General features: G+C 39.2%; 1 protein-coding gene across 1 annotated transcript; it reads right to left on the bottom strand.

Moving 5' to 3' along the window:
• Nucleotides 1-976: 976 nt before the first annotated feature.
• Nucleotides 977-19,408, bottom strand: dmgdh (dimethylglycine dehydrogenase). The gene is made up of 16 exons (XM_075455441.1): nt 19,182-19,408; nt 18,729-18,897; nt 17,139-17,237; nt 16,897-17,061; nt 15,830-16,034; nt 9,956-10,204; nt 9,666-9,864; nt 9,318-9,487; nt 9,069-9,222; nt 7,526-7,691; nt 7,298-7,428; nt 5,853-6,070; nt 3,816-3,973; nt 2,103-2,162; nt 1,823-1,957; nt 977-1,723 (listed from the first exon to the last, which is right to left on the bottom strand). The coding sequence occupies exons 1-16, from the start codon at nt 19,301-19,303 to the stop codon at nt 1,511-1,513; spliced, it is 2,613 nt and encodes an 870-aa protein (XP_075311556.1). The 5' UTR covers nt 19,304-19,408; the 3' UTR covers nt 977-1,510.
• Between the last annotated feature and the right edge of the window lie 6,411 nt (nt 19,409-25,819).

Below are 25,819 nucleotides of genomic sequence, written 5' to 3' on the forward strand. Positions count from 1 at the left end.
GAGCAAACATGAACACACATACACTCTGGACAATGCTGTTCTTAAAACATACAGTTGGTCCTGCTTTAAGCTTTGGTTTGATCTTTTTCTTCCTATATTGTTTACAGGAATATATTTTTTTCCTGTGATGCTATTATTTTACTTTTATTCTATTTAACCGCAGGAGGAGCCATTCATCATTCCATTGTACCACATGTATTATAGCAATAAAGTTCATTATTTTTTTCATGAGAATTGCATCTTCAAATCTGAGGCCATTGTCCTCTGTTGTGAAAGTACAGAGGACTCCAAGATGGGAGTTTCTGCTTCAAGTGGAGGAGTTTAAAGATCTCAGAGTTTTGTTCAAAAGGGGATTGTAATTAAGTGGGAGATTTAGGCAGCATCTGAAGTTAAGCGGACACTAAGCTCAAAGTTTTCGATTTACAGTTGATCTACATTCCAATCTTCAACTATCGTCATAAGTTGTGGGTAGTGACAAAAAGAACGAGATTGCATATATAAGCAGATGCAATGCACTTTCTCTTTATTTTCTAATTTATTTTGGGTGCTAGTGGCCTTTATTTAACAGTTGGTTGTCAAGAAAGGGGACAGAGAAAATGAGGGAAGACATGGAGCAAAATTCCTGAGACCGGGACTCACATCTGGGCCAGCTGGGTCGAAGGAACAACAGCCTCTGTACATGGAGGCCTTATTCCCTCCTCAGAGTGGAGTTACTGCTACTTGTCATCGAAAGAACGCATTTGAGGTCATTTTCTGCTTTTCTTCTATTTTCCATACCGTGTAGGTTTTTGGTTGCTGATCAAACAAAAAAATTAATTAATGAATTAAAAAAAAAAAGGATTCATCATGTTTTAAGGATCATTACTGTGTAGTTGTACGCATATTACACACAGTATGTTTTATATAACATTAACTGTTAAAAGGAACAGAAAGACAGAGAGTGAACTGATCAAAGTATTCATGAACAACCGTTTAATTACATTAGTTAAAAAACAGATTTACAAAAAAATCTTTGTACAGGTTTGAAAACACCCAGGTTGCTTTCTTTTGGTTACTTTGCTCCATTTGTCCCAAAATGCTCCTCCGGCCTTGAAAAAACGCAGCAGCATCATTTCTGATTTTCCACCAAGCACAAAAGGCACGTGTGATTGGTGGGCACCTTTTTCCTTGACAATCAATTATTCTTCAAGTGAAAAGACACCGTTTACCTGTAAACCTTTAACATCCATTCATGGAATTACAAAAAGTGGATAAGTTCCTCCGACACTGAATCACACCGAGGCTCGAGAACGTCACATAATGGCTGTTAAACACATTTAAGACTTCACAGATCTGTTTCCAGCCTCCTTCTCATCAGTTTTATTCTATCTAAACCTGCAGACACAAACAGTCCCGGATGTTGACCACATGCTATTGTTTTGTATTGTTTTCATCCTCTCTCCAGGCTCTGGTTGATAACTGACAGTAGGATTCGTTAGTAGGTGAGAAGCGGGTCGAGGGCAGTCTGCGCTTATGCTTTGGCCTTTGCTTTTTTCTGCAGCCGGGTCCGTGTGGGCTCCGTGAGGACCAGGGGCTCCTGGATGACCGCGGCGGGGTACTTCTTTCCCAGTAGCTCCACCTCCACCTTCTGCCCCACAGAGCACAGCTCCACAGGCAGGTAGCCGAAAGCCAGGCTCTGCTGGCTGCTGTAGCTGTAGGCTCCGGATGTCGTGTTGCCGACCACCTGAAGAGAGGGAAAAAAAGGGACTCTGGCTGAGTGGGAACAACCACAAAATTGTTGAATTAAACAGAATATGATCACAATGGCTTTATTGTTGCTAACCTTGTCATTGAGCCAGATGGTTTCGTTGCCCTCAGGGTCGATATCATCGGTTTCCACAGACATGTAGGACAGCTTCCTCTTCAAACCCTTGGCTTTGATTTCCTGCAGAGCTGCTTTGCCGATAAAGTCCGCGGGCTGCTCAAACACAAACGCACCGTGTGTTCAAGTTGTGAATTAGGACCACGAGCAGAGGAAATACTTCATGGAATAACAGGTGCTTCTTTGTAGCACTCTGGTCATTCCTTAGCGAACAGCTGTAGGATGAAACAAACTTCGTTACCTTGTTCAGTTTAATGAAATAATCCAGTCCAGCCTCCAGAGGGTTGGTGTCACAATTCATCTGAAAAGACCAACAAGCAGATCACGTGAAATAAAACTGAAAGAAGCACATCATTATAGAAACAAGACATTCAGACTTTACAGCAATGGTCAGACGATCTGAAAGATGTGTCTAATACAACTGAACGGTTCAACATGAGAAGCCACGCCACTAAAATGCCTTCAGATGAGGTGAGTTCCTGGTTTGACTCCTTATGAACAGACTCTCTGCTGCCCATTCTTCCTCCAACTCTCCAAACCAAGTCAAATTTATTTATAAAGCACCTTTATAATTAAACTGCCGGGTGACCAAAGTACATTAAAAAGCAATTAAAGTGTGAGAAAATAAAATTTAGCTCTCATATGGAATTAAAAGACGATAAATGAAGTGTTTTTAAAAGGGGAAGTTCAGTTATTTTAAACCTGGACCTTATTTCTGGCATAAAATACGTTCATCTACTCACAGATAACAGTTTGGTGAAAGTCGGCGTCCTTCGGAAGATATTAAGATCACTCGAGATCTGCGTATATCCATATAACGGGAGAGAACAGGGCATAGACAATACAGCCTCTAAACAAGGCATTATTTGTCTTTATTTCACCAATACTTTAAGCCGAATGAATGTCTGAACGCGTATTATTGCACTGCTCGTTCAGAGCTGCCATGTTGTTGTTATTTGGGGCTATCGGGGGGCTTTCTACACTCGCATTTATTGGGATGACGTCATCTGTGATCTAAATATCTTGAAATACTTGAAATCCTGATTGTGTTGAAGCCTATTCACCCTGGTATTTACAACCATGTCACACCATGTCTTGACCTTCAACGTCTGGCAATTAACTCGTAAACAACGTGTTTAAACCCAGCGGTATGAATTTTATTGAAGCTCTCATGGAGATCAAAGCTGTAGCGTCTGTCAATCCTGAATTGTTGTGTAATTCAAATGGATAAAACCAAGACGTTAGGCCTAAGATACTTAACAGTTCTCTTAAAATGCTTCTATTAAAAAAAGAAAAAATAACAGGTTAAATCTACTTTCTTTGGAAATGATCATCAAAACGGATCGAAATTTTAAAAAGCCATATAAAGACAACCTACAACCATCTCAAAAACAGACTTAAATAAAGATTCATGCCCAGAAAAGATGCATAAAAACATGCTCATGCATCCATTTTTCTCTCTGATTATTGCAATTGGTGTCTGCTGCCAGAGAAGGTGAATCAAGTTGTCCTCATATCACCGAACTGGCTTCCTCTAACTCAAATACAAACAGATTTTATAGCATTAAACTTACCAAGGTGTAGCAGCTTTTAGTTTTCAGGCTGCGCCTCCAAAACAGTCGTCCTGATTACGTGAGGTCAGCTCAAACTGTCCGCTCATTTAAATCAGGGCCTAAACGTTGGTGTTTACTGTTAATTAAATTTCATTTAATTTACTTTGAGGGGTAATAATATGTTAACACAATAATGACGCCTACAATTAAAGCTGTAAAAGTCCTAATGAGCACATTCGTTATATGATAACTCTCACTTTCTTGGGAACTTCGTGATGACCAAAAAGACTGCAGGAAGGTGCACCAGGGAGTACAATTACCAGGCATCGGTAGGTGAATTTTATCAAAGTAAAAAGGTGGTATTTCATTTAAATATCGTCTGTGTGTTTGAGTGTGTATACCTCAGCTCCCCAGCCTCTAAAGCCCTTCTCCAGTCTGAGCGAGGCCATGGCGTAGGCGCCAAAATTGTCAATGCCCTGATCTTTTCCTGCTTCCATCATGGCCAGATACACAGCTGCCATGTTCTTCTGATCAATGTACAGCTCCCAGCCAAGCTCACCTACACACAAACACACATGCACACAAGTGGTCAGAGTACACGGACACAAAATACAACTAGAAAGTGTAGAAGAGTGCTTTGCAAAGCACAAAAAACAACAAGAATAGAACAAAATATTTAGAAAATTCAAAAGGATGATCACAGTGATAAAAGCAATGGTAATTAACAGTAAAATATTAATAAAACATCAATTAAATAATGCAAAAGGAAAAAAAAATAAAATATATATATATAGAAAATGAACATGTTAAAACAAGTAATGCATACAATTTGAGTAAGTCATAAATAAGTTATTTCAAAAGAGATAAGAGAGGCTGTCGGTGTTTCATATTTAGACTGACAGCTGGTTCAAAGGGAGAGAAGCCAGAAAACATAACGCTTTGCCTTCTATTTTGAACCAAGAAACATTGGGAACCACAAGTAAGCCTGCAGAGTTCAGCTGGGGCTGTTGGGAGCTATCGGATCTTTAAAATAAGATGGAGCAAAGCCATTCAGATCGAGCTTTGTATTTGGCAAAGAGGATTTAAATTAAAGGGAGTAAATGCAGAGTTACAAAGAGATGCACCCCATTTAAAATGGCATTGCAGTATTCCAGCCCAGATGAGATAAATGCATGAATCAGTTTAAAAGAGAGTCTGAAGGCTTGTTTAATATGCGAGTTAAATCCTGGTCAAAAGTGACTCCACGATTTCTCACAGAACTGGAGGCCAAAGCAATGCTCTCCTGAGTAACTTCGTTAGTTTGAAAGTGAATCTCTGAAGTTTTTAGGAATTAGTTAAAATAGCAATAATTCTTTATAATGAAAGCTAAGCAATGTCGATTGCTTAGAAAACAAATCACTGCAACAATATAATTTACCTTTGGGTTATAAATAATCAATAATATTTATGCATTTTATTTGTGAATGGTGTAGTTTATAAGAAGCTCTGACCCAATATACTCAAAAGGTTTAAGTAAATTACATCTTTTAATAAGTTTCTTCATCACTTTGACTTTAGAAATCAACATTTTTGCAAAGAGTCTTAAAGTACATCGATATTGAATCATTTTGCCTCTAAGTCGTTATTTTGCGTTATTATTTCATCTTTTCTAGGTTATGTTTAATCACTTTCTTTCTGTATGTCACCCTATCGACTTAAAGAAGACATAGCCTGACCTTTTTCACAAGCAGATACAATTTCCTGAGGTCTCAGTGAAAATGTTTGACATATGTTTTGGTCAGAATAACTCAGAGACAGAACAACTGCTCCTTTTTCAGCCTTGACGTTACAGCTTTTCACGGACTGGCCAGCTTTCGGGCCCTGGATGACCCATTAGACTCCACTCAACCCCTCTCTTCTGATCATTTTTAAGTAGTTCTCCACAACTCTTTAAGCACATTTTTACTTTACAAAAAAAAAAAAAAAAAAAAAGGGCACACAGCATAGATAAAACTTATGATATAAATGGAACTTTTATTCTCAAAAAAACTTAAAATTCCCTGAAGTTTGACCGTGAACGTTTGGTTCTGATTCTTCTTTTAAGCACGGTCTCGTCACTACTTGTGCTTTGAATTGGCTAAGGTTGTTAAAACATCAAGCTCAATAAACATAATAATTTTGATGTACATTACCTAATCTTATGTGCTCTCTTTTTAAGGCAGAAAATGGATTCAATCGAGGTAAAGAGTCCATCTCATTGCTCAGAAGCTGAGTCTAGAGGCTTTTCCAACTTTATTCACTGTTACCGCCTTCTTCTGCTGTTATCTATTGATTCTTTAACCCAAGTGAAGTTTTTTTTTTTTTTTTTTTTACACATCTTCCTTGTTTTTTTTTTGTTTTTGTTTTTTTACACATGGCTCTTCTGACTTGGAGTTGTAATATTCAAGTGTGTGCCCTACCGGTGTAGGAGATCCTGATGGCTCGGAGAGGGATGCCAGCCAGCTGGATGGATTTGCACTGGAGAAATTTGAACCCGGTGTCACTCATATCCTCATTTGTCAGCTTCTGGAGAACCTTCCTGGAGTTTGGTCCCGCAATGCCAAGAACGCCGATGTCCTCTGTTACGTTACTGATGTCAACATCATATCCACCCTCTGCAGCCTCGGTTTCTATCCACCTGAGTGGAGTTCAAACCCACAGAGCCAATAGAGTTTAATTCAGTGCCATCAGGCTCTCTGCACTTCGCACATTTGATAAAGTTTAACACATTTGCATGAGAGACTAATGCTGATGCTCTGCCCTTCACCACTGGAGGTCGCTACATGCCCTCTTCAAGGTTTAGTGGAGAGTTGCTTAAAGTGAAGGTAAGAAGACAAAATATACTCCCTTCCAACTGGAGCAAATGGAGGGACGTTCTTTTAACAGCTGCAGGGAGGTTTTAAGTTTCTGTGGTGTACAACAGTCTGTGGGAGAGTTATTCAGCTCAGCTTGAGCCTCAACTCATTCCTGAGTGTGTGACTGAGAACTGAGAAGCGTTCTTTGTTAACACTAAGTGCTCTGTGCAGAGGATACCAATGTTAGAAATGACCAATTTCTGCAATGATGCATCAAAACACATATTTCTATAAATGAGGTTCAGAAGGAGTGTTGCATAGTGTGAAGGACAAACTTTTTCTTATGTTTAATAATGGTTTATGCGTTTATTGTGTATTCCAAAATGTGACTATATGCATATAAAGCTGGGTGTTCATTTTAGTTTAGTTTCAGCACTGACATATTTACATAAATGGGATAATAAACTCCCTAAATATAATTTAAGAGACACCAAGTTTGAAAATGTAAAACTATCTTCATATCTGCAGAGATAACCTTCTTCGTCAATACATCAGTACAAAATATTAACAGCTGTGATGGTAAAAATCAGTTTATAGCGAAAACTGTAAAGCCTTAGAACATAAAACTCAATCTAAGACAACTACGAATCCTACAGTGTGTTACTATATGAAACACCCAATCACAGAGTTTATATTTCCATTTTGTGGACCGTCAAAGTTTCTGGTTAACTTGGAAGTGCTCTAATTTGCATGTCAGACTGGTCCGTCTTCACAGCAACAGCAGCTTAAGATCACAGGTTTTGAGGTTAAGAGCTATCCACTATGCCAAACTGAAAAAAAAGCATGAAGGTAATTCAAATTGGCGGCTACAACACACTGTAGATATACAAAGTTTTTTCATTATTCAGGAAAATCTTGTATCTCCTCATTGAGTAACACTAGGGGGAAAGATTTGAAAAGCCCAGAAAATCCCCAGAGCCAACAGAGACTGATGATGCACAAAGACACAATGTACAGGCAATATATCTAGTTAGTTGACAGAATCTAAATGGGGGGAGACTGATTGATACCTGAGGTCGTGGAGTTCTGACCCAGAGCCCGTGATGAGCAAAAACTCTCCTGGCGACAGCTGGGTGATGGTGACTTCAGCATAGACTTTCCCAGTCGGTGTCAACATGTGGCTGATATTAGTCTGCCCCACCTGAAATCACAGTCATTGGAGAGCGGGTCCACCAGATTAGCACATTTTGTTGCACATTTTTGCTACAGCAGTTGGATGGTTTGCACGTGTGCTCTACCTTTGGCATGGTGTTAGCAAACAGGCGATCCAGCAGCTTGAGGGAGTCCTTCCCCTTCACCATCAACTTGCCGAAAGGTGTGAGGTCAATCACTCCCACCTTCTCCATCACCAGCCTGCACTCTCTACCAACGGGTCCAAACCAGTTGGTGCGTCGGAAACTGGGCCTGAGAACGGCACCGAATCAGTAGTCGAGTTTTCATTTCCCAGCAAAGCACATTTGACGCAAACGAAAAAGTGGATAAAAGGAAATATGAATCATTCTGAAGCTGGTCTGACGCAAAGTGTGATTAGGGGGCGGCTGTATAGGGTACGTTGTTATATGTTGTAATTCACTCGAAGAAGTAGTTGTCTTGATCAGACAAAACCATTGCGGGGGGGGGGGACAAGTGTGGTGGACATCCACAAGAGGAAGAAATGATAAATCTCTTATTCGGGAACTAATTTTATTTCTAAGAATATTTGGGATATTACAACATGTGATCTGGTCCGATTCAGACAGGAAACAGCTGGCGAGTCACGTCATTTTAATCTTTGCTGGATCAGACACTATTTTCACATGTATGTCTACTCCCCTTACAGTCTTCTTAAAAAAAAATAAAGTAAAAAAAAGCGAGTCTATATGCTTCTATTAAAGGACGTTTTTTGACGTCTGATTTTTCTAGTTTTTCATATTAGAATCTTCTAAATATGAATCAAAATTAGCAGTGAACACCAAATTTATGATCGCTTCATATCTGTGTTTGTTATTTGAAAAGTTTCCAGATTTTCTCACCAGAACAAAGTTCACTGTAAAGCTGCTGCGGTATCATAAAGTGAAAACCCCAACAAGGGAAGCTGGAGTACAAAGTAAAGGCTACGGTATTTAAACTTGTGTTTGCTATACCATTCAAATGTATGTCTACTTAAAGGGTTAAGACGGTTCTGCACAGGTTTGTCACAGATCCAGACTCAAATCTGTGACTGAGTGCTGTTTAAGACACTCAGTTCCTACATGTGCATTCCCATCTGTTGCAGCTGTCTTACTCCTTCAATGTGGAATTTCAATGATTCTCTTGTGCTGCTGCTTAAAGTTGACAGTTAGATGAAGTATGCCGAGCTTGCCGGCTCCCTCTAAGGACTGAAGGGGAGCTAAGTGTGACCCCGCATCAACACAAAACCGTTAATGTGGCAAACGTTACTCTTTTCTGCACACAAAGATGGTTGCTGTTCATTTCTGCTGTCATACACCAACACCATCTTCTTCATTTTAAGTCACAAGATTATTTTTCCTAATATTTTATATGATGCGTCCTAAATTATTGGAAAATAATCCTAAAAAATTGAGGACTCATTCTGTACTCGGAGACGTATAACGATTTTCCTTTGTGGAATTTGAAATATCGGCTGCGTGATATGATATGTCAGCCTGAGTTGGCAGGCACCGTAGCTTCAGTTTTAACAGGAAAAACATCCATCGCTTTTAAGAAGTTAGAAAGCCAAAACGGTAAAGACGGCTTTGTTCAAATGTCAGCACTATTGGAGATTTAAGGAAATAAACATACTTGTATCCAGTTTCATCTCCAGGTTTGTAGAACCAGTGAGGTTGTTCCCAGCCAGCATGAAAGCCCATGGATCCCTGGTCCTTCAGCAGCTCGTAAACACTGCTTGTCCTGGAGGTCGGCCGGCCAGCAAAACGTTCCTCCTTGGGGTAACCAACTACACAGAGCAAAATGATGAGGTTTAGTGACAGTGATATCACAAATCTTTGTCAAATGAGAACTGGAGGGAGAGCAGTCTTGTGTTTTTCTTACCCACATTGTTGAAGCCATAAGATTCTCTTGCTTTGGCACACATAAAAGGCACATCTGCCCACTTGCCGTAGCGGTTGGGATCACATTCAATCAGGTCATAGGGAGGCTCTCCAGTCCTAATCCAGTCACTGAGGAACTTACCAATGCCCCCAGCATGGATAACTCCATACCTGAATACATAAAGTCAAAGCTTTGAAAATCACCATATCACATTATAACAGCCCTACCTTTTTACAAGTGCACTTTCCTATCTATTAAAAAAGATATTTACAGTCTTTGGGTTGTGTCGTTTAAGGTCAACTGAGTTTGTGCACCACATTGTTTGAAAATTTCTAATTCAACACCTACCCAAAGCCTATGGCGTTCCAGTAGTTGCGAACTCCTTGGTGTGGTCCGACCATGGGCAGCAGGTCAGGGGTGTATGTGATTGGTCCGGACACAACGTTAATGATGTCAGCTTTCTTCAGCACAGGGACCATCTCCATGGCCATCTCAATATGTTCCATTATCCTGTCAAGGTCTGACTCAAAAAGCTCCTTTCCAAACCCTGAAGCAGGTAGACAGAACATAGAGTTAAACATATCAAAATGTTTAACCGACAATAAGCACAAAGGTAACCTACTCCATGCCACACAGACCTGGAGGTACGCCATCCCTAACCCAGGAGTCTTGCAACACCATCTTCTCCATCTTCTCATAGGGGCCAAATAGCAGACCATCTCTCTCCTGACGCAGATAGTAGGAGCCCTCCAGGTCCCTGATGACTGCCAGCTCCTTCTTCAGAGCCTTCACTTCTGGCACTGTTGCTGTCACTACGTACTGGTGATGCACAGGGATAGTGGGGTGCTCAAACCCAATCAAGTTGCCCACCTCCCGGGCCCAGAAACCTATAAAAATAGAGATGTATCAAATAAGCAAACAACATGAAGTCACCAAACAGATTTAGAAGTTAAGTAACAAGTCAAAGGTTGCTTCTCCAATTTCCTTCTATCAAAATGGCTTAAATCTGAGGGATCTTTATGTGCTTAAGACTGTATTTGAAGGGAATATGGTGCTCATAATTGCAGCTCCTGCCCACCCATCAGGGCCTTCAGTGACCCAACAGGCTGGAATAAGAAGCCACATTTTTCTCTTTCAGTTTTAAGTTTAAAGTTTAATCCCTTTACTTAAGTTTTTTCTTTTAGAAACACAACTTGTCAACAACAACCTGTCCATTCAATCTAAAGCTAGAGACATTGTACAGTTAGCTTAGCTTGAAATAAAGACAGCAGATATGAAAAAAAGTTGCTCATGAAGTTGTAATTGTGATTAATCAAAGAGAACAAAGCATTTTTTCACCACTGGACTGATTCAGGCTAACTGATTCCCCCTGTTTTCAGTCTTTATCTAAGACTAAGTGTCTCCTAACATCATATTTTATGATCAGACATGTACGTATTTTCAATTTTCCCCATCTAATTTCAGCAAGAAAGTGAACTTTCAAAAATTACAAGCTAGTCAAGTTAGTATTTATTGTTAAACTGCTTCAACTGCGTCAATGGAAAATTGACAAATTGGATACAGTATGTCCTCAATGACCTTCACTATGGGGTCTATCTCTTCTGGCGAACGCACGGAAGTCTGATGAATTAATCTGTTTCCAAGAAGAGGCTCCATTTGCTGCAGTAGTCCTTTTGTGAAAATAATAAAGGACAGACTAACAATCTTGTGATTTTAATGTTGATATCTGAAAATGAAATATTCCAGGTCAACCCACATAAACATTCACAAAAAAAGAACAAATCCAGACACCCAGCAACACAAATGGCCAACACAGACACAAAAATGTGGACAAGTATAAATTACTGGTCGATTAAAATACGATTAAAAGTCAATCTAAATCTAATGGAGAGCCCCAAGGATATATTATACAAAAAACGTGAAAAAAGCATTTAGAAGATAAAGAAACAGAGAAAAAAGGGAGATTATAAACTGTGAAGATAAACTGCAACCATGTGTGCGGGTCTACAGCTGAAGTACAGCCCAACTTGGTTTAAAAATTAACAGCCGCAAAACAAATATGCTGTATTTTGAGTCTGTTTGTGTAACATGTGAATGTAACACAGATCAATGTGCCAACTCAGCTGTTGTGACCTGGAGTGTGAGGCCAAAGCCAGCTGGAGCACTAAGGCCTGTTGATTTCCACAGATATCTTCAGCAGCATGCATGAAGAAGTCTAATTAACAGACAGCTCTACAGTGTTGGGAATGCTTGTATTCCAATTATTTCGATCAGTGTAAACACATTCCAGTCTGCAGCTCATCAACACAGTAATATATTTTTACATATCCTGTTTGTGATCCATATGTGAACTCTATCTCTTGGTGAGGGCTAGTTTGGGGGATGAATACATCTTGTCAATATCCCAGTGTGTTTACACAAAAGCTGGCCTGCAAGGAGTGAGTTTACCAAAAGCCTGTACAAAGGGCTGATTCACTGTATTACCAAGGTAAAAATCAATTAATGAGGCTCATTTAAATAAAGACAACTTTGAAACAAGTCTTTGTTTGCAGTTCAACTGCCTTGATTTATTCATTTAAACTTGCAATAATCAGGCCAGTTTGTTCAAAATGTCCTGGCTCAATCAGCCTTTACCAATATATTGCCTTCTGTAGTTAGGGGTAGGCTATGTGGAAAGATAGGGAAGAAACTCAATTTAACAAATTATCCACACACAGAGTCAGCTGAAACTCCTAAAGATATGGGTTGAAATGTGGAAAGAAAGCAAGCAGTGCAATTAACGTTAACCTAAAGAAATGTCTAGTTAAAACAGCCAAATTTATTATAGTGACAAGTAAATGTTTGAAATAATTACATAAAAGTAAAGAATGAAAAGTTTAAATGCCAGCTCGCCGAGTCAATAGCCATAACAGTTACTGAGTGGATAACTGTAGTTAATCACAGATTATGTTCCAATGGATGTGGCTAATGCATTTAGCTAAATGCTTCAAATTAGCTTCAATTAAATTAGCTTAAAGTTACTGATAAACAATAAAATAGCTAAAAGCAATGAACAAATATGTGAAATAGTTAGCTAAAAGTACTAGATAACTTTTTGATCGAGTAATCTAAACATAAAAGACTAAAGTTAACATTGTTAGCTAAAACTAAAGGTTAAAAAGTTGACACTGTTAGCTTATTAATTTGGCCCTAATTTAGTCAGCAATAATATTCCTTTTAGGATTCCCGAAAAGATATCTTCTTCCAGCGAGTTCTAATCAAGATGAAGCTAAACCTAATGGCTAAAAAGTTTAAATAAAAAACTAAAGTAATGGATAAATGGTGGTATGATTAGCCTAAAGCAATGGCTCAAAAACCAACACAGTTGGGTAAATATAATGGAAAAATTGTTTTGATAAACTCATTGATATAATGAATAAATGCAGAATAGTTTAATAATGGATAAACAGATGAAGCTAACTCAAAGTTGGGTATAGAGTCAAAAATAGATATTAGTAATGTAGGCAACAAAGAGTTTAAAAGCAACATCAACTGATCTTTGTGTGACTTGAAATCAGCTTAGCTGGATTAACAGCTGAAATAGTAAGTGTAAGTAGCACAGTAGAAAATTGTTATCTAAATGTAGCCTCCAGGAGAAACAGATTGTTAAAGGTTCTGGACAAAAGATTGAAACATAAAGCTTTTGTTTTTTCAAGTGGTAGAACAAATGCACATTTGAATAAATGTCAGCTGTTCATATTTTTACATAGTGAACCAAATTAAACAACATTTGGTGAGGTACATTAGACAGAAAAGACTGGAAAAAGAAGAAATACGCTGAGCAATATTGCTGATAAGTCTGTATATTTGGGAAAACTATCTTACACTTGATTTCATAGTAACACTTGCCTCCCTCAGATTACATGGCGGATCCGTTTAAACAGACCTTTGACCATAAATTTGGCAACAGTGAAGTGAATTTGAGTAAATTGGATATGGGGAGGGGTGTTGCTGGTTGAGGTTTGGGATGAGGCGCCACTGAGATTAAATCTAAGCAATCATTTGTGTTATGCAAGCTCATAAGAACTGGTGCCTGTGGTTTTTCAACAATATTGTAAGCACAATGCATTTTTTAAAAAGGGCTGAGGCTGCTGCCGTTTCTTGGGAGTCATTTTCTTCCTTGCCATGATGGATATATAGAAATGAAAATTCAAGCTGGCTGTTTTCCCACTGGGGCTATTGTACTTCTGCTGCTCATAAGGAAGAAGCATCTGTTTGCAGTCAAAAGAAATCCACATACACGGTGACCATGAGTCAGGAAAGGTTTGTGGTTGTGTTTGCAAAAGCCTGCATCATCCCACACATCAAGAATACAGGTGCAACATTTATAAAAAATATATAAGTCAAATTTATCCAGCTAAACTAAAAACTCTTATGCAAAAAGAGTCAGCAGTACAGCAGCAGCAAAAAGCTAAAAAAAAAAAAAAAAAAAAAAAAAGGAAAACATCTGTCAGGAGGTGTGCATGTGCTGCTGCTACAAGATTGGTTGAAATCTGAACAGTTGGCCTGTTTGGATTGGCTCGAACAAGAGTGAAAACCAAAAAGCTGACAGGGCCAGAATATGCTGAGTATAGAAAGTGCAAATACATAGAGGAAGAGAAATTGAGTCAAGAGTTGCAAACTGTTACGGCTCCTATTGCTTAAAGTTAAATGTCTAAACAACATTTTAATTATGCATGTCTTCAAAAATTAGATTCATTATTTAATACCAGTTGTTATTGTTGGTGGTCAATTTCGAACCAACTCTAATTTATGACTGATGAAAAAATATTCATAATCCACATACTGCTGCATGTTACGCAACAGCTTATACATCAGACGATATACTGGGAAGGACTGGGAACGCAAATTCTGAACTGTTGCCAGATAAACAAGCAACAGTAACACGGATGAAAGGAGTCGTTGCCAACAAAATCCCCCCAGAACTGGTATGGCCCTGTTCAAGCCAAAACCTCTCTCCTCTGAACTCTGAAAGCAGTGGTCTATGTGGACAAAGGTCTCCTGCCGTCAAGTCTTTGCAGATAAGATGTTTTTATGATGTGCACTGTTGAAGGAATCTAACATGTCTTTTTTTTCCACAGAATATCATTCCTGTTTTTTATGTTTGGCTTAAAAAAATAATAATAGCTGCAAAATCCCGAGTTTATATCTATCATGAGACAATTTTCAGCTGCATGACATATATTAGTAACTAATTTGTGCGAACTGAGCTTTCCTGAATGATAATTCCACAAATGTTTTTATGCAAATGATAAAAAGTGCTGTTTATCTTGCTCCAATGAACAAAAAAGAGCACGTTTATGATGTTTAATACATGGTTTGTCTGACCTGAGACATTCATACATAGATTTTTTGCATGCTTCTCTGACAGGAAACATGAACAAAATAGGACAGAAATCCCAAGAAAAGAGTTTCATGTACATTTTATGGACTTCCGAGTTTTAGTTGCATGTCAGAGGGTTTAAATGGACATAGTTTTTTTTCTATGTTTCTGCCTCAGGGCCACACTTATACTTCAATGATTCAGAGCCCCTAAACAGAGATGCTTGGTGCTGTGCAGAAAACTGCTTAAAAGAGATGATTATGATGTAGACAGCCAGAGTTCACTTTGTCCTTCGCTGATCACATGATGCTTTTCCAGAAGAAAACAAAGAGGCCAGTTTTGACTACCAGTGGTAGTTATAATTAACATGACAATGAATTACAGAAGTTACTGACCTTGTTGTCCATTCTGACAGCTTATTTACTGTTAAATTCTGCATTTCATGATGTTTGTGCTGTGTTAAATGTACCACTGCTCCAAAATACTATTGTTAATGGGATTTGTGTGACAAACAAATTTGCCTTTTTCGCTATTTAGTGCTAATTGGCTAAACAAACCCACATGGGCCTATGTTGAGCCAGAGGACGGAGTGTACTGGTCTCTTTCCACCATCACCAGCCAGCATATGTGCTGTTTTTGGCCACTTTTGTTTTCCATTACATATTAGCTGGGTTGGAAGTTATCAAAGTCCTGTTCTGAGTTTTAGTTCTATTAGCTTCGTTTTACAGGGTTTACAGAGGGTGGCCTGAATTCAACAGGTTAGTTTGAGGCCTTCTAACTTTCATTTGTTTTGGCGAGAGATCCCATCTTTCTATCTTTGGGTTTCATATGTACTTTTGTATTAAACTTTCTCTGAATCGTTGCCGATTCCTTTTAGGCTACTTTTATTTGAGCCATTGTTTGATTAAGTGTCCGTGCCTATGTCAGCTGCCACTCAAAACTTCTGCAACAATTCGAATTTCCAATGGTATTATCAGCAAACAGACGTGTGTTACTATAAATAATGCAAGAAGACGTCATCAGTTTCATTTCAAAACTAAAACATAATGTGGATATAGCCTCGAACACACAAAAACTAAGTGTATTTGGACCAAAATTCTCTTATCTCTGCTTTGAGGGTTTGTGTAGATGCAAATGTTCAAACACAAACCTGCTGTGTTGACGATGCGATTTGCGCGGATTGTTCCATGAGGAGTCTGGACGTCCCATTTGCCATCAGACCTCGGGTTGAGGGCAGTGACCGGGGCAGGATTGTATATTTGGGCCCCGTACATACGAGCTCCAGCAGCCAGAGCCATAGTCAGAGAGTACGGGTCGATGTGGCCGTCTCCTGGGGTGTAAAGACCTGCCAACACCTAAAGTCATACAAAAACCTTCAAATAACAACAAATTAACACAGTGATAAGCATTAATAATGAGGGTCTTCTCCAGGTTTTTTGGCCCACCTGCTAAAGTGAGACAATCAAAATGGACTAAACAAACAACAGCAGTTTTATTTTTTTATTATTATTACAGCTATTTAACATAAGGAGCATAATTGACCTGAGGAGATTTCATGGTAAACCATTGAATATCAGCTCAATAGAGGGGTTTTGTGCAAGAAAATGTTGGTCTTTCCCAGGATCAGGAGTGTGCACGTGTTAAATAAATGCAGAATTTGTTATTCTTCAATACAAAATTCACATTTTTACAGGCGTTGCAGTGAAGTGTTGCTTGTGAAGTGAATTGTTTATCATCTTAAGCAGGATGATTGTTGTCGTTTTTCATAGAAACATTCCAACTTTTTTCTTTACAGTGAATGTTTTCTCTCTAAACCACTAAGCGAATTAATGAGTGATCTTATTTTAAACTTTGGACAGAGCTCGGCCAGTTGTGTCCAGTCTTTATGCCAAAACAAGGGGAGCTTCAATTTCAGTTGACAGACATGAGGGTGGTGTTTTTCTTCTAATCTGACTTTGGTGGGAAAGGACATAGCTGTATGGACCAAAAGGCACAGCATTTACTTTGAGGTGATTCAAAACCAGACCAGACTGTAGCAGCAGAGCTAAACGTTGGATAGGCTACTCTGTGTTAGAAGAGAAAAACTTGGATAAACAGAGCGAAGTCTCAAAAACCTGCCAGCCACTTTGGTGGATAGTCATTAGTGACCTTAACTGATATTTTACCAGTAATCAGTCCACCGTGACTTAAAATAATGCTGCACTGTTTAATACAAACCTTATCTACATCCAGCAGAGGAAAAAGCTCATGGACTTTTTCTGGTCCGATGAAGTACTGCTCCGTCACGTGCCAGTGTGTGCGGGCCATCTGGTACTTCATCTCATCCACGCGAGCTTGTGTTGAAGCAATGCGGACGCTGCCGGGCTGGTGAAAGCCCACTGCCTGCACAGAGAGACGATACGAAACGCATGCAAATAAACGCAAACACAATGAAAAATGAACTTAAAAAGACATCTCACCTGTCCGGTTTCAGCCTCAAGAGTCTCGTACAGTTTGATGCTGTCGAAGTGGACTTTCTTGAGGTTGATGCCTGGATGGTAATATGTTGTCAAACCCGCCTGAAATACAAACACACCGTAAACCATGAGAGATGAAGGCAGAACACACACACAAGAATTAATTGCCCCAACTCCTGATGGAAAACATAGTTAACTTACTCCAACATTGACCTGTCTCCTGTGCCTGTAGCACAGGATCAGTGTAAAACAAACTAAAACAAAACGCTAAAAGAGGCAAAAACACTCCATAAGAGCTGAGGGAACTGCCGAATTTGGAGATTTGGACTGTACATTTTACTGCCACTCAAAACTACTTCTTAACAAAATACTTTGAACATAACTGTAACTGATTTTTTTTTTTTGATGACTAAACCACTTCATGATCAGTATATCACAAAGTCCTGAGGTCAACTCTATGGATACTAACAGCTACAAAACATGCATTTAAATAGATGAACACCTTCCTTCTCGCCCAATGCATGCTGGGACATGCTCCAGTACCCCCCCAAGGAAGCAAGTAACTGAAGACTAAACGTCCCCTCTGACATGTCAAAAAATGTATTTATAGCCTGAGAGTGGAGCTTGTAAAATTACAAGTGACTTATGTGGAAGCACAAGTGGGTCAAGACCTCGATCGCCTAGAAAACTTGCCATTGATGGAAATGGTGTAAGCGGTCCTTGACTAAATGGGTCTGTCGAGGAAGAATGCTCTCGTATTTCAGTTCTGTAGCAGCATTAAAGGCCCAGCAGCCAACTGGAACAATATTCAGAGAATCTAATACAATTTCTCGTTGAATTTGCGCTTCTGTTTGAAACATACCGGAAACAGCCCAAACAAGCCGTTGTGAATCCACGTTTTACAACTGTTCAGCAAAGATGAATAGAAGTACAGACTTTGATGGAAATATGGCTGAACATTTAGCCAAATGACCAATGACAGCAATAAATTCCAAATATTCCCCATTTGTAGCCAGTAAATCGTGAGCATCTGCACTTTTTTTGCATGTAAAACTAATATATAAATGAAAAAATATATAATATTATTGAATATTTTATTAATAGAGTAAATGTTTATCTATTTTGTGATCAAACATTCGTATTCTTAGATTTTAAACTCTGACAGTCTGACAAAACAAGTCGTTTAAGGTTGTCAATTTGCATTTTTTAACCATTTTCTTTACATTTAATACACAATTACAATTAATCAGTGCTGAAAGTATTCGTTAGTTTCAGCCTTAGTCTTTTGGGTTAATAAACGGAATATGATTGGGATTCCTTCAAGCTGTTTCTTTGCTTTATCAGACAATCTGATCACATAAGTTTGCATCCGATGGCCATTTTCAAAATGGCATCCTCAATTCAGCTGCTTATAAACTTAGTAATTTAGTTGCAGAGCAATGCAGATGTGTTGATTTGTCGAATGAATGTTAAAATCAGGACGTGTGACAACATACGCTCCTTCCGTGAGGATGCCATTTATGACAAACCACCTGTGGGCCCCTTCAGACCAGCAGGCTCCTCATCCTAAGATGAAATAAAACGAGGACGTACAGCGTGCCAGGTGGATCCAGCTGTCAGGTCAGACTTTTCCAGCAGCACCACATCCTTCATGCCACTTTTGGCCAGGTGATAGGCCAGGCTGACCCCCACACACCCCCCACCGATGATGACAGTGTCTGCGGTGTCCCTCCATCGCTTTCCCAAAGCTGAGGAAGCTTTACTGAAAGGACAGAAGAGCAGTGACAATGAGTGAACACAGCTCCATGCAGCATGTGAGCATTCCAGAAGTATATTTACAAAATGTTGCATCTTAGTAATGTTGGTTGAACACTCAAATGTGACAGAACATGCACTGCAGTTGTAACAGCTGTGAATGACGGCTGCAGAAACACTTAAAAGTGTTATGGTCACTTCACACACAAATGTAGTATTAATTCAGCCAGCTAAAACACGTTTATTGAGAAGTCTCATCTAAGTAATCTTGATAAAACTGAACTATGCCACCTTTCTTCTGCTTGTTTTCTTGAGGTGCAGCAGATGGTCCTCAAAGGAAGCCGAGCAATCCCACGACATGCCGCAAAATCTTTCCGCAGCGGAGCGCTGATGAGGTTTAATATCCGAGACATAACTGAGGTAATATTATTGCAAAAAAAAAACAAAACACAACCAATGCGGCTCAAAGCATAACCAGGCCCCCTCTGTCTGGACCCCCGTACTGTCCTGTGAAGTGACAAATATCGCACGTTTGCACTCACAGGCGCATTTGGCACGCCCACAGGTCGAAAAGCGAGCAAGGAGGAAACTTTATCCCGAGTTAACGCGTTGTGCGCCGCAATTCAAATGTAGGTCACGGTCCCGCCACTTAAAAAACATCTGCGCACAGTCTCAGTTCATTTATCAGCTAAAAAACAAAAGTAAATAAAAGCTTTAAAAAAACAAGGTATCAGATATGGAAGCAGAAAGAATTTGTTCTATTCATTTGATGCAACACACGGTTAAGAAAAAGTTCAAATAAATGCAAAAAATATCCCCAAATAGTTGTAGATTATAAATGAATGGACCATCTCACGACCTTTTAGGTCACTTGCAAATAATAGCATCCTGTTTGAATAAACATTAGAGTTAAAGTCAGAACTTTTTAGGGCTATTAATAACTCACATGATTATTTGTGACCCTTTGTCATTTTTATATATATTTATTGGTTTGAATTTATCATATTTAGCAAAAAAAGAGAATAAAACTCCTCAAAGCAGTAGCTAACAGTATAGTAAGCCCATCTTTTATATATCTATGACAAATGGGTAAGCCCCAGTGACTGGGTTAGCTTTTATTAGCAATGAGAGCTATAAAAACAACTCATTATGCTTCATTTGTGCATGCAAATACCTTAGTGATGTTTTCACCAACAGAAGTAGGACATTACTTTGTGTTTGACTGATTCAACAAGACACAAATGGACAGATGTGGCGATAAACAGATTGTTACTGCAGCTATCACCACTTTTTATGTTCGGTGCATGGATCTTAAAGTTGGGGTTGATGAGGATTTTCCTGTTCAAAATTCCAATTTCGAGTTATTTAGAGTTAAAAGGGAACGCATAAGTTAAGAAGTTCCCAAACTGAGTCACTGAAGCTTCTGCGTACATCATGACCACGCGCAATCTCATCCTTAAATGGTCATTTCAGTAGAGTAGAGGTCAGAGATCAACAAAGCTGCAGAATATAGGATCTATAAACCATGAATTTATATGGAAAACTTCAGATGACCCTTTAATATATAAGATATTTCAATTTGGACTTATTTGGTCGACCCACCAGGTGCAGAGCTGGAAATTAAAACAAGCCAAAATCCAAAATGTGTGCAACTTGATGCTTCATATGGCAACTAAAGCGACCTCGATGTTATGTAAAATGCGACAGAAGCCTAAAGATTTCACCTGGGAGCGCGTGTCAGTTCCAGTCTGAACTATCCATACAGAAACATTTATCTGTGTACAGCCTTCAACCGAGCTGGAGCGGCTGCAGCAGGTTTGAACTGGATGTTTATCCTGCTAACTGGTTTATATAAACACTGAAAGGCTGGAGGTAAATGCATTTTGTATGCAATGATTAAGCTCATTGTAAGGAGAGTGGGGGGCTATATGTAGAAGTGCGAAGCCAGTTCTATTGATCTAATGACTGATTCAGGAGGATTGATTTCAGATTGCATGTTTAGGCTTCAGTTTGCCTAAATTAAGTGACAAACAGTTGAGTTAGACCGGATGGGCTCGCACAGATGTGTTAAAGGATTCAGGTACTTTCAATAAAACATATGTTAGGAATTGTAGGCTACATTTAATCTCCTAAAGTAGGCTACAGCATGAGCAATCACAAAAGGTCTACATGTGCTGGAGTCAAGGTGTGAGAGAGTCTAATTTAGCATAAATGATAATAAAATTTAAATAAATGTTGTGGGTAAAAATAAATGAAAAAACGTTGTTATAGAGGCATGAGTACCACGTGTTCCCTCAGTTTCCTTTACTACTACTACTGTACTCTTTTTAATTGTTTGGGAACTAATTGTTGCAGTTTTTCAGAGGAATCTGTGTCAGTTCTGACTGAATGGTAGCTTCCAGCTGCTCAACAGTCAGTGGTTGTTGCCTGATTCTCCTCTTCGTGATGCTCCATCCATTTTTAATACAAGACAGATGTGGGCTGCAGGCAGGCCAGTCAAGCACACATTGAGGATTTGTTTCTTTTTTTAACTTATTGACGATTATAGGATGGAGTTTAGGACAAAGTGGTGAGCCACGACCCGTCGTTGTTCGGAAAGACTAAACCTTTGATTGCGGCTCCTCTTATACTGACACCCTCACCTGCCTTTTCTTTCTTTTTTTTGCATCCTTCCCAACTTTTCCAATTTCTAGATTTGTCTCTATTTCTAGATCAGATGAAGCTGGTCAGTGAAGACACTGAAAACAATTTCCTTTCTATTTGTGTTTGTTTGATAAAGAACAAATTATAGATTTATGTTATTGTGGCTTTCTAGAAAATGTCCCAACTTTTTTACTTTTGTGGAGTGTTTAAAGGTGATTTCGCTCCCACAAATCCATATGTAAACCTCATCGAGAGCATTACATGAAATAATATAAATAATAAAAATAGATGTTTGTTTGAACAGGCATGTAGACACAGTTCAGCTTTATTTTTGGAGTCACAACTCCTTGTTGTTTCTTTGCAAATGTGAGTTTAGTGAAGTAACCCTTTGCAAAAAGTAGTATACTTAAAGTTAATTTTATTAAGTATGCTTGAGTATAAGTATAGTAGGTGTTTGGACCATGTACATGTAGTGCACTAGAAAGTATAATAATTTAATACTTCAGACTAAATTGGAACATTCCGTTTATAAAAGTACATTTTAAGTATACATTATAAGGTCATTTTAAGTATACAACAAGTACACTCATCTATATAATGTATTTTAGTTTATTGAAGTATACTTTTATGAACTTAGAATTACTAAAACAATACTATTTTTTGCTCTTTTACTTGTTATAACTTAAAGGATAAGACCGGTTTTTTGACATTGGGCCCTTGATTTCCCATTATAACATGATGTTCTACTCACCCCTGCTTGTTGTTGAACATTTGGAGCTGTTCCGAAGATATTCGCGAGGCGTCTGGCTGCTCTCTTGAGATATTCGGCCATGAAACGGTTTCCTATGGGCAAGCTTATACAGGTACAAACTATGCTGTTTATAATTTATTAATTACTCTACACCAGCACTGATAACGTGGAGGTGCGTCGCTTACTTAAAAAAATCCGGGTTACTAATTTTGAATTTTAGCCGAATGAATAAATAGGCAGCAGGTCTGTGGGCTGTCTGTGGCAGTAGCACGACGATGACGTCAGTAACACCCACTTTACGACAAAAAAAATCAAAATTACAATAACCCGGATTTTTTTAAGGAAGCGACGCACCTCCACGTTATCAGTGCTAGTGTAGAGTAATTAATAAATTATAAACAGCATAGTTTGTGCCTGTATAAGCTTGCCCATAGGAAACCGTTTCATGGCCGAATATCTCAAGAGAGCAGGCAGACGCCTCGCGAATATCTTCGGAACAGCTCCAAATGACAAACAACAAGCAGGGGTGAGTAGAACATCATGCTATAATGTGAAATCAAGGGCCCAATGTCAAAAAACCGGTCTTATCCTTTAACTTATTAACTCTTAAAGTTCCCAAATCTGATTTAACAACCGAAATTAAGAAGGATCTAACAAAAGAAAACTCAAAGTTCACACAAAGTGTTCTCTCTCAACAACCAAGTAGACACAGACAATATCACAAGCGAACTCCACAAGTGAACTGGTCACCAGGGCCCAGCTGCCACCACAGAGGCTTTTCAGCTGCCCACTGAACACCAAGAACAATGGGGTTTAAATGTCCTTGGCTTGCTCCAGGATTGGTGCAGCTGTAGAGGATCTGAAGTGGAATGGACCAATCCCAGTCAGGCAACTGCGCAGCCTCTGATGAATAGGAAATGAAGGGAGATGAACCAGTCCTGGATGGGTAACCAACCACACAGCCGCTGAAACAAAAAAACCTAGAATAGCAGACCATTGGGTTGTAACACTTAGTCTTAAGGCTCTAGCATGGTTGCCGCGTCTGCTCGCGCGAGCGGTGTTGATGACGTCACGAGTTCGTGCCCGCCATAGGACCCTATATAGTGGCGCCAGTAGTTGCAATTTTCTCCGTCACAGAGGTGGCGCTGCTACGTGAAGGTTACCTCTACTCTACAACCACGAAAGTGGAGAAGAAAACAATGCCGCTGTCAAGAGCAAGAATACTGTAATTAATGATACTGCTGCAGTTTTCGGATCATTTTAATTTTTTAATTCAGTTAAAAGAGGTGAAGGTTTGAAGCCCCCGGCATCAACAGAGTCTCTGCCCTCTTCTTTGCCTTCATGTATCTGTCCCGTAGCTTCTTCCACACATTCTTACAGAACTCTCCCTCTTTCCCCAAAGTTCTGCCCATCTCTGTGCACCAGTTTGGGGAGTTTACGTGCTCCCTGTGCTGTTTCACTGCAGTTTCATACAGGTGCCTGTACAAAAGCACCTCCTGACTGAGCCTGGTCTCACATCGGTCCATCCGGTTCGTTGTGCTCGGCGCCGCCAAGTTACAAAAATCGACTGGTGCACGACAACGCGCTGCGCCGTCTTTTCAAGGGAAGCGCCAGGCCTGAAACGTCATTTTGACGTCACGGTCCGCCACCGCCGTGACAGACGCGGCAACCATGCTACCGCCTTTAGACTTTTCTCTATACTTTTCACTATAAGCCAAGTATACTTCACCATACTATTCTTAAGTATATAAAATATAGTATATAAAAAGTAAACTTCAAGTAGGCCTACACTGCCTCAGTTTTAGTATAAAATAAGTATACTCGTAGTACACTTGAATAAACTACTTTTTGCAAAGGGAATGTTTGGTGTATGACCTCCATCCTCCCTTTGTTGTTATTTTGGAGCAATTGCTCCAGTTTCATTCATGCAAATGTACACAAATTAAAGTTCCTGCAGCAGCAGCCTCGTGATAACAATGGATGCCTGTTATCATGAAATACTGTTACCAAGGTTTCGGCCTTCATATTTATAATCATCCAAGCATTTATTCAGGTTTCTCACTTTGCTACTTTTGTTTGTTATTTGTGTCAGGTGACAATGTGTTTGGAAAAATATCTTTAAAGTCGCCACCTTTAAGAAATATTCCAGGTTTTACTCCCACCATTGCCAAACAATCTACGCAATTACTCTCCTTGCTTTTTACACATTTTAATTCTTTAAAAAAGTAGTCTACACATAAAATAACCTAAAATTAGTTAATATGGTCTCCACGTGTAAAGTCTTCTTCTGTTTTCTGTTCATGAACTATTAAATCTTCCAAAATTTGATTATTGTTTTCCAAAAAAACGCTTAAATTAAGTTAAACTCATTCGCAGCTGATGACAGCAGTAAAAAGAAGTCCTTTCACATTGTTTGTTACCTAATAGGCTCAAGTATCTACACTGTTTACTTTTATGCAAGAATTTGATTAGATATGCTTCAGCAATGTCCATCAGAGCTCTAATTTTACACTTAATTTTCTTGAGCCGTACATCAAATTTTCTTGCCCGATTAAAAACAAATTCACATCAGATGACATTTCGACAAATAAAAAAACAGAAGACTGACACTGCTGGTCGTTTAGTTTACGTAACACTGGTGGAAAAAATGTACTGTGTGAGTCCAAAACCGGACTTTTAAAATGCATGTAAACATGTTAGTCTGACAGAACTCCTACTAAATTAGACTTCTCAAAGCCAAGTTAACACACCCAGATAATGCATTTGGGAGTCAAATGCCTATAACAGGGATGTCCAAATTTGGTCCTCGAGGGCCACTGTCCTGCAGGTTTGAGATGTTTCCCTGCTTCAACACACCTGATTCAGATCAATGCATCATTGGCAACTTAACAATCTTTTGAAGAGCTCTATTTCATCTGAATATACTCTGAAAACTACTATTTTCCGTCTGTCAAACTGTGTTATCTTTGGTGTTTTTCATAGTGTAGACACAACACCGGCTTCATTGTTTGAGTTCGGAGCCTGTTTTATGCTTCAGTGGCTTCACAAACAAAAGAAACATTTCTCTGAGAATGGTCAAGTAAGAACTGGGCTGGAAAAAGCAGCTGAAAAAGCAAAGAAAAACGTTGAAAGACCTCCAGAAAGCCTGGAGAACTGTTGCTGAAGACCACTTAAAGGTGGGGTCTGTTATGTTTTCTGGAGCATTTTTTATCATATTGTCTGAAAACCTCCTCACGACCCCGTTGCACCCACTAAAATAGAATGTTTGGGGGAAAAACAAATCTTTTAGTCCATTGTAGAGGGTGTAGCAAGAGGAAATGTCTGACCAATAGAAGTAATGATGAGAGTTACTTCTATTGGATTCTGAAATGCCAATCAACCGTCAGCCCCCCTCCCCCCTCCCCCCTGCGTGTTCACAGACTCGTGACTCGTTCATGTGTTTTGAAGGCGTGGTTTCGAGGGGTGGGCTGAAGGGAGAGGCAAGGTTCTGTATTTTCAAAAATATAGCTTGCAGGAACCGTTTTTCCAAGATCTC

Source organism: Odontesthes bonariensis, chromosome 22, assembly GCF_027942865.1.
Source record: "Odontesthes bonariensis isolate fOdoBon6 chromosome 22, fOdoBon6.hap1, whole genome shotgun sequence".
Lineage (NCBI taxonomy): Eukaryota > Metazoa > Chordata > Actinopteri > Atheriniformes > Atherinopsidae > Odontesthes > Odontesthes bonariensis.

What these genes read in the sequence shown, in the direction of transcription:
- dmgdh (XM_075455441.1), bottom strand. Translation starts at nt 19,303, where the DNA reads ATGTCTCGGATATTAAACCTCATCAGCGCTCCGCTGCGGAAAGATTTT. An exon ending in TCGCATCGTCAACACAGCAG is followed by an intron (nt 10,205 to 15,829) that starts GTTTGTGTTTGA and finishes CTATTTTTATAG; the next exon opens with GTTTCTGGGCCCGGGAGGTG. An exon ending in TTATGGCTTCAACAATGTGG is followed by an intron (nt 9,223 to 9,317) that starts GTAAGAAAAACA and finishes TGCTCTGTGTAG; the next exon opens with TTGGTTACCCCAAGGAGGAA.